This window comes from Myzus persicae, unplaced genomic scaffold, assembly GCF_001856785.1.
Source record: "Myzus persicae strain clone G006 unplaced genomic scaffold, MPER_G0061.0, whole genome shotgun sequence".
Classification (NCBI taxonomy): domain Eukaryota; kingdom Metazoa; phylum Arthropoda; class Insecta; order Hemiptera; family Aphididae; genus Myzus; species Myzus persicae.
Window position 1 is genome coordinate 62,115 of NW_019104166.1, and position 10,245 is coordinate 72,359.

The 10,245-nt window shown below is 27.4% G+C and overlaps 1 protein-coding gene across 1 annotated transcript; it reads right to left on the reverse strand.

Moving 5' to 3' along the window:
- Positions 1 to 7,589: 7,589 nt before the first annotated feature.
- Positions 7,590 to 9,865, reverse strand: LOC111039506. The gene is made up of 4 exons (XM_022323038.1): positions 9,649 to 9,865; positions 8,993 to 9,046; positions 8,764 to 8,904; positions 7,590 to 8,427 (listed from the first exon to the last, which is right to left on the reverse strand). Exons 1-4 carry the CDS (start codon positions 9,769 to 9,771, stop codon positions 8,377 to 8,379), a joined length of 369 nt encoding a protein of 122 aa, XP_022178730.1. The 5' UTR covers positions 9,772 to 9,865; the 3' UTR covers positions 7,590 to 8,376.
- Positions 9,866 to 10,245: the final 380 nt, after the last annotated feature.

Genomic DNA, 10,245 nt, shown 5'->3' on the forward strand with positions numbered 1-10,245 from the left:
TATACTATTTTAAATAATTATTATAATCATAGTTGATTGGCGAGTAGACATATACTTCTGCTTATACAGTAGATACCATCAATTACGACCACCAAGGGACCGTTAAAAGTAAGTCATTATAGCACATTATTTTTTTATGGACAAAAAGTGATAAAAAGCAAAAATTTAAAAAAAGTTTAATTATTATACAACACATTTCTTAAATTGTACATAGTATAATTGTGTACCTATATTGGTACATATTATTTTTTTTTAAATGTAGGAAAACAATTTAACACGTTGTTTTTTGATTATAAATAAATAATATTACCTACATTATATTGGAATTTTTATAAATTGGTTCTGTTAATACTTTATACGTCATTACTATAGTATCGCATCGCAATAACCATTTAAATGGGTAGCATATTAATGTGTTTTTGGCGTTCAAGTTGACTTTAACTACCAATATGTCATGATAGACGATGTCGTTATAAATTATATTTACTGTAGTTACCTTAACATTTCACCAACGTCAAGGTTAAACCGTCGGTTGTCGTTTGCGCATCACTATTGTTAATTTTGACCTTCTTTGTAAGACAGTTGAGCATCGTTCGAATTTTCGGTTACACATCGTTATCGCATCAACCGTTTAAAAGGTTGTACATCATTTGAGCATCAATATTATTTATTTATTATTATTTAACAATAGAACTGAAAAATGTGTGTACCCACAAGCTCAAGTTGTTTTCTAACTTGAATCTTAAAATGCACACATCTCTAAATTAAAATGTTTTAAATAATGTTTAGGTATTTTTGTTTAAAATATATTTGTACCGTAGCGTAGTAATATAGTGTACGTCAACAGCTCATGACTACATTCAAAAACATTGGCTTAAGTACCTATACCACCGGTGAAATAAACAGGTTTCATTTTGTAAAATATGGGACATTGAAATATAGCAATTACCAAGTATTGATTTATAATATTATTTGTAGTGCTTCATTAATTGATTTGGTAACAATAAATTTAATTTAAAATCCTATTATTCTATTATTACCATACCTATTATTCTACACAGTGACGTACGTATATTGCCTACACAACTCACCGTCTTTACGTTGGACAAATTACCGGGAAAATAATAAAAGATACAGGACATATTGAGAACTCTATCTTCCAGACGGTTAGCAATGGCCAATAAATGCTGTATGCATATAATATGCATCTACTTAGTTGACAAGAACTCGTCAAGACCATACTTCGACCATTTTGTAATTTCGTGTAGTATTATTGCCTCGTTCACGTTCGTAATGTATCGCCATCGCAGTCATTACGTATACTACATCAGAAAACCAACAGTGGCTTGAACTTCGATGGTTTGTAGTCTATCTATCCGAAAAGCTATAGTTTACACCTTCTCCTGGTCAATGCTCATTTCTTGCAGCCGCAGTGTTTGTGCTTGTCCGGACGGTCGTGTGATAACATAAAGCATATTCGTATGAGTTATGAGTACCACTGTACCAGTATAGTAAGTGGTGAATAATGGTGTTTCGTTATGAACGTAATCCAATAAACTCATTTTCGACTAGAGTTTGGTTATTATTATGTATTTATGTTATTAAGCTGAAGTTTTATTCTAGTGTATTATCTGCGTCTTCCAAACATAATATAACATACCAAATGTGAGTTCAGTGGAACTAATTTTGTTTTGTCAGCATACTCTAATCATATTTTATTGGATAGAGTGAATTGACCTGAAATAAAACTTGAATGTTAGATGTAGAACATTTTATTCAGTTATCACCCGTCGGTTTTTTACAATGTTTTAATATTTAAATGAGTTATGAGTATTTGTGTAAAGGCATGATATATTAATATTCGCTAGCCAACAACACACAAAATCGGTTCTACTGAACTCAAATTTGCTAAAATGTATTGCTCGTTTGTAAAATATAACATGTCATATTACGTACTATATTATATAATATGTGAATCATTATTCCGTGAATGGTGACAATGTTCTCCGGGGTGGTTTGAACACACACACACACAAATACAATTTGATTTTTTAAAGATAATCAATCGTTTTCTCAAAATCATTAACATTCTTAAAAATATTTTTTTTACTTAATTTTAGGTTATTACAATACAACATGTAAATAAACAATATTAATTATAATTTTTACCATTTTGTATTGCTATAATGTTGAACGTATAATTATTTTAAAATATGTGGCCTGGTGTGGCACGGACGCACGGTGTTTGAGCCTAAGGCACTAACTAGTTTAAGGTCAAGCATTAATCGGGGTCACTAAATCCTGGACACGTAATCAACTGTAGCTTCACCCAACGTATTAAGCCTAACATACCACCAGGATAATGACTTTAGATGTTGAAGCCTTAATTCAATGTGCGTGAAGTGGCCCCCCCCACCATGACCAATTTTTTTTGAAAGTTATGTTATCATTTTGCAAATTGGTTTTCAGAATTTGTAAATAAATTACCCACACCGTATGAAAAATATAAGATGGGGGGCAACTTCACGGTAAGAGCCCCTTTTGAGCTACGAATTGAAATATGCTGCTAACATTTTGCAAATAGTCGCTAACTTATTTATAATTTTGAGTCCAAAAATTATACCAATTATTGATGTATATACGTATGTATAGTTTATAGTATAATTTAAAATTATATAATGTAATACACAATTAAAAATATATGCTACTTATCACAGAAGTATTTTACATAATATATCGGCCTACTATTAAATTTAAGTTTAACATTAAATAATTGTTTCTTACCCTTATAGTCTTAATACATGGTAATATTACAATAAACATGAATTAATAATTTATTTTTTTAAATTTATTTATTAATTCTTTTTACTCTATACTTGTAGAACATAGCATGGGTTATTGAATATTATAATCTCATGGCCATAAAATAAGAGCTCAAATTAATTAATAACAATTTTTATTTTGTTTTGCTAATAAATAGATTATGTTTTTCAGATCTTCAAATTTTATTCATTTTCAATTTACTTTATTAATTTTTAATTATTTAAGTTAGAAATCGTGGTTCATGGTTCTCGTCATTTATTATAAAACGTCAGGTCGATACATCAAAAACATTTTTCGCCACACTAGACTGTTTCAATCCTTTGCGGACTTTTTCTCATTTTGGAGACGGATCATAAAGTCAAGTCACTAAAAAAGAATTATTGGTAAAAGGAAAATTGAAAAAAATAAAATTGATTTAATTAATTATTGATTCTTATTACTTTTATTTATCCTGTGACAAACGCTTAATATAAATTTAAAAATAATAAAGTATAATATTTTTGTGTTTTTGTTTAATTAAAAAAAAGACATCTCTCATTACTATAGTTGACTTTTGTACCAATGTACATATTATCATTTTTTTTCTCTTTCACATATAAAATTACATGTGGTTTTATTTTTGTTGAACTAGGGGTACTTTTATTTTTTTTTGCCAAATCATTGTGCTCTTCTCATCTATTTACACTGTGTACCTACATACGCTATAATATAATGCTCATATTAATAAGAAATTGCTCCGAATAATATATATCTAAAAATTATTTAAAACAATTAATTAAATAATATATTATTTTAAAATAATTATATACAATACCTATTATTGTCAATTGTCAGACTACACTGCAAGTCAGCCAATGAGTACTCTTGATATTCAGTAATTAAATCTGTTTCAATAAACAAATGATTTCCTAGAACTCTCGTTAGGTACATTTGAAAATCCCAAACAGTTTAGTTCTGTGCATTTAGTTTTTTTACTTCGCTGTATTATTCCAAAATAAACTCCAAATCATTGAGATTGCTGAATGATGATTTTAAAATTATTGTTGGACTAGGTATAGTTTTCGACGTAGCACAGTTAAAACACAGTCGTTTTTTAACAGCGGATGCCGGATGGCACACTTTCAAACCACGAAAATTATAAGGAGTTGTGAGTTGTATATAGCAAATAGGTACATAAGACTGCGAGTAAGCTGCATTACTATTTTATTTTTTAGATCGGGTGAAATTTGTGAAGTTGAAATTTCGAAAAATTTCCCAAGATATGCAAATTAAGCACAATAACGTAAAAATAAGCAGTTTCCGGCAAAATTTATGAAATATGCAAAAATATGCAAATTCAAATTTTAGATTAGATATCAAGGCATTGAGAAATGAATTTATTTCGCACTCTGCTACATTTTACAATAAATAAAAAAAAGTATGCAAATGCTATAAATCCCAAACCTTGGTCATAAGGTTTTTCCCCCGTCACTTACCTTTATGTGAGAGCCTTAGTTAGGTAGGTACCTACACGGCTGTATATATATTATATTATTTATTACACTATAGTGTAGTAGTATAATATAATCACACAATTTTTTAGCAAATACTGCGCACTATTATGGAATAATATTGTTTAATAACATATTAATGCCGAGCCTAGAGAGAAATTATATTCACGATTAAAGTATCCATTTTTTTTATTACTTCTGTAAATGTCAAAGCCTAATTTTGAATTTTTTTCATGTTTCAACACTTCGAAAGTTTTATATTAAGTTATAGTTAAACCGTTAAGACTAAAAACAATATTGTGAGATGCCAGACAAAAAAATGGACTCGCGACAGTAGTGTATCTAAATGGCCTCTAAACGCAGAGTTCCGTGTTCTGAATTGTATAGATTTAAACACTCCGTATAATATTCTGTTTCGGAATCTGAAATAAAAAATGTATCGTGTCATCCAAAGAATTCAAAAACTCAAAAACTGATAACAACATATTATTATATTACAATATCTATCATCTATGGCAAAAGCCGATCGTCGTCACTCGTCGGAGACGATTTACAATTCTAATAATTTTATTGAACAAAAGAGAAATGTGTAAGGCAACAATAAACATTTACTCACATATTTTATTCTACTCAAGTAAATTGTACTCAAACTTAAGTTCAGTCATATATCTGATTTATTCCGCAGTGCATACACAATATCAGGAATTCCGCCGAAGCCCGAAAGCGTGGATGTTTAAAGTAATTAATTTTGGTTTCATATATTTTTGGTGCTTGGATTTATTTTTTATACTTCAAATAAAAATTTAATTTCATGAAAAATATGCTACCCCTATGTAAACCCATATTTTATTTCTGAGAGCAAATGCATAAAATACGAGAGATCAAATAATATACAAACGCCGCTCGTCGTCGTCGTTTTTCTGCTCCCTGATCGTAGGATAATTTTATAATTATGAATTTATAACCTATTTTTAAGTAGGTACTTGAAATAGACATTCATTATACGGTTTAATTTAGAAATACCCGTTATAAGTGATTACTCATAAGACATAATTTTAATTTATAACTTATAATTTTTTTTAAATCCAAAGTTAGCAGTTACAGGACACTATTAATTTAGTGTTATATATATTTCATTGTTCTATTATATATTAATATTACATTATATTATAGTTGTATCTGAAAAACAAAAATGTTCATTGAGTGGTAAACTCACTATCCTAACCAGCTATCACCCCGTACGAGTGATTATGAAAAATATACTTTTATAATAGTACCTATAGGTATCTTTATATAATATAATATAATAAATAGTTATGAAATAAATGGACGGTTATTGTGAGAGAATGGTCAAGTCAAAAATTACAACTTTTCAGGAGACGACAAAAACGTATTAACGTGACATGGTAATAATATTTTATATTGCCAAATTATGTAAATACTACAAGTAGTTATGATTTTGAAAACAAAATTTAAACAATTATCATATTTTATTATTTTTAGTTGACTTATCTAGTTATCTAGTATGACACTAAGAATTTATCACTTTACTGACTTGTCATTTTGTGCACATGATGACTTGTCCATCTTATCACAGACGAAAATTAAATTACCAATCTACTTTTGACTTGTCCACTGCTGCACTTATCCATTTTATCACAATCTACTAAATAAAATAAAATATTATCCTTACCACCTTACCTACTTTGTAGTTTGTTGTTTATTTTCTTAAAATAACTTTACTACAATATTTATATTGGCTTTTGATTGACGATTGTCTTATTATAAACTATAATATAACACACATTTTTCAAACAATATAATATATCATATTATTTATTCATAAAAGTAACAAGAATAAAAAACTTCCAACATTTCTTTGTTAATGTGAAATTGATTTTCATTTGACTTAATGTAATAACCATATTATCAAAATTATTAAAGATAAAAATGTATTTGTAACAACAAAGTATAAAAATTATCAATTACACATTATAAAATTATAAACATAAAAACTTATGTTACCTAGATATTTTCTTATTAATTATGCCTGTATTATTTACATACTTAAAAATTATTATTTTTTTAAAATAAGTAACAGTAAATTATAATAAATCTTATTGCACAATGGTTAATACCTACTAATAAAAACCATAAACCTAATTCAAACATATTTATAATCACTCTCATTTTCTGAAACCAAAGGATTACATACATCATTGGTTATTTTTAAGCTCTTATAAAAATTATGATAAATTTCTGGGATAAAACTTAATAAGGTCATGAGATCATTTTTTTTCCTGGGGTAATGGGCAGTAGACCACTCTAACCTGTAAGTACAGTAAATGTAGGGTTTAAGATTCTTCAAGTCATGTTTAAAGTCATAAATGGTAAATCTTCAGCTAACAAATTCTTGTGTTACTTTATTTTCTTTGGTGTAAAGTAACCATTTAACATTCTTAAAAACAAATGGTGCTCCCTCTTCATTTTTTTTTTTAATATTATACTTTTTTTTCAGCAAAGTATTAAAATTAAAAAATTTGTTTGATCCATTTCAAGCACACACAATTTATCTTTTCCAGAAAAATGAATGAGCTAAGCCTAATCGTATGGGTGATTTATGGAAGGATATTTTTTTCAAGTTTTTTCGATCATAGCATGGTCGGAATCGTATTCCTTTCTAGAATGTCCTGGAACGATAAATTTGTGATCTATAGTTTTTATGGAGTTTTGAATTTCTAAAGAGTATAAACACATAGCCATAATAATGCCATTTTTGTTCTGTCCAGGGCAGCAGTCACTGTACATTACAATATGTGATATTTCTTTGAGTAAATTGTTCAGGTAATGGTAAATGCATGAGCTAATTTCATTAGCACCCCTTTTTGCTGTTGATTCATACCATATATAGCATGAAGCTTTTGAACTAGCAGAGTTATGAATAGTTAAGTTGTACATCCATAACTGCCTTTTATAAAATGCCACTGAACTTTCTAAACGTGGAGTAGGCAAACATTGTTGTAAGTCAAAAGAAATTGTACATTTATCAGTTGAGTTGGATGATATATTGTTTCTTTTTGTTTGATACGCCTCTTCAGCATCATTCTGATGGGGGTTTCTTTCTTCTAGTAATATTTCTTTTTCGGCTGTTTGTATATTATCTGCAAGTTTAATCTTAAATTTATCACAATTAGCATATGTAACCTTCTTATGATTTTTAACTTTAAAATTTGATGCCTTAAAATATTTTTCATTAAGGGTTCAACTTACTGGTTTATCTACAGTTTTAATATAATCTTCATAAGCTCTTTGAAGTGTTAAGTATGGAGGAAGGTACTTTTCGTTAGTCTCTTTTCTACAATAGTGACTCTCATAAACTGGTAATTTATTTAAATGATCTGTAACCATTTTAATATCAATATTGGATCTTTTATTTTTAGGTAGATCACTTACTCTCTTGTCAGGTGAACATTTATTTGCTGGAGAAGTTAAGGAATTATTACAAACATTTGTTAAAAACCTTTTTTTCCAACAAAAGATTTTTAAAAAACACCCTTTACAAACCGGTATATTTGTTCCATCTTTTGGTACTGCATAATGGAATACCTTATCTCTAGCTTTTCAGGCGTATCTCTTCTTTTCCTAACAACCTTCTTGTTAGAGCTAGTAATAAAGCTTGATAAATAAGCTCTACGCCTGTTATAATCGTTCATAGACCAATATAAATTAAATAAGTGTAAACGTAATTCATCATCAACACTTGCCTTGCAGTTGTTTCTACAGTTAGGAAGATGTTCTGATGTTTGAACCAAGACCTGTTTCCCTTTATTTGTAGTATTCTCTAATCTATGATTTCTCTTTTTCTTTCTATACTGTCTATACTACCTGGTATCGTTTTTCTGCTTATGTTCTATGTTATTACTGAACTCTTCAGTAACATGGTTTGACTCAGGTGTGCCCATTACAATACTTACACCTTCATCCAAATCTTACATACTATTATGCATTTGAAATATGTTACTTGATTTAGTTTTGTAAACACTTTGCTCATCTGGAATCATGTCTACAAAATTACTTCTTCTTGGTAAATTTTATCATCCAATAGATCTTCATCCTAGAATATTTAATTTTTTAAATATAATTAATAATCAACATATTATATCTTATTTATTATGTTATTATATACTATACATACATACATACATACATAATAGTTTAAGGCTAAAGCAGCAGTGATAGGAAATAAAATTATCATTTGTCAAATTGTTTAGAATATGTACCATAGAATTGTAATAAATTACAAAAAGACTTTTTAACGTATAGAGTGAAATAATAATTTATATTTAACATTAGTACTTATAAACTATTTAAATATTAAAGCATAAAAATAAAATAAAACAAAACAATGTTATAATAATATAAGGTACCTCTTATTCAAATATTAACCAACCTGAACTATAACATTATCAATGTCCTTTGGTAAAGGAGAGTATGATTCTTTTTCTATTTCATTGTTAATTTCAATGATATAATCTACCCCATTTAATTCAATGGTCTGTTCATTAGTTGCTAAACATTTGATACCATGTATCTATAATTAATAAACAAAAACACAGTTATAAATAAACAATACATTATAATACTAATAATGATAGAAATTGATCATCACTAAAACTTACATTCACATTGTGTTTTATACTACTACAAGCAGCTGATGTTTCTTCTATCCATTCCTTAAAAAATAATGAAACAATCAATTAAAATTATTTAATGATTAAATTCCTATTAAACTACCTATTCATATTAAAATAGTTAAATATTTTCAATTAAACAATATTTTTTGTCCAGTATGAAGTGAATTTTGAAGACAAATGGTATATACGTATTATTGAAAAATAGAACTGAGTATACAGTGATACTAACACTATTCTTTTTCTGTAAAAATCAAGGTTAAAAAATCAAAAATTTGAAACATAAACATACCTACATATTTTTATTCCATTTAACCAAAATCTATCATCTTACCTACTAATTAATACTGTTGATGGTAAAATAAACAAACATTAAATAATTAAATATTAAATTAGACTCAACGAGTTTATTAATTTACTATATATTATCTAAGTTTGGAATAAAAGATATTTTAACTAAAAACAACAGCATGAAAAATTTTATCTAATAATATTAAGAGTTAAGTTACTTAACATTAAACAATAGGTACCTATCTAACAAACTGTTGATAGAAATATAAAATTATTATTTATGCTAAATAGTATGTAACTGTTAGAATCTATACTAATTTATAATCTAATAATAACATCAATAATTTACTTACTGGTATATGGGATTTTGTATCCAGATTATGTTCCTTTTTCGATTTCATAAAATCATTCAGTAGGTTTCTGCAAACCAGTTTTTTCTTATTTTGATTAAGTTTTTTTTTGTGTGCAATGGCCATCTTTATTTTAAATTGATATATATAATTTACAAAATGTACATGGTATAATTGCTATAATCATTGTCACAATAAAGTGTATATTATTTAAAATAAATAATAATATAATGTATTAAGGTTCAAATCAGGTTTTACTGAAAGAAATACATAGGTAATACACTATTTTAAAAAGTCTACCTACTAAAACTTAGTTTACTAACTGGTCATCGCTATAATCTTGTTGGCTTTTGACAAACTGAGTAATAGGTAATACAAAAAAAATTAATTTAGTAAAACAATTTAATAATAACAATATTATCATATAAAATCAAAATAATAACCAAACAACAATAAACTCGGTAAAAAGGTATTACGGTGGGTAGGTACCTATATTATAAAATGTATAAAATAAATATTGACTTGCCCAATTTCTCACGAAAAATTATTTTAGATTTAGACTTGTCCGTTTACGCACATGGATATTACATAAAAACTATT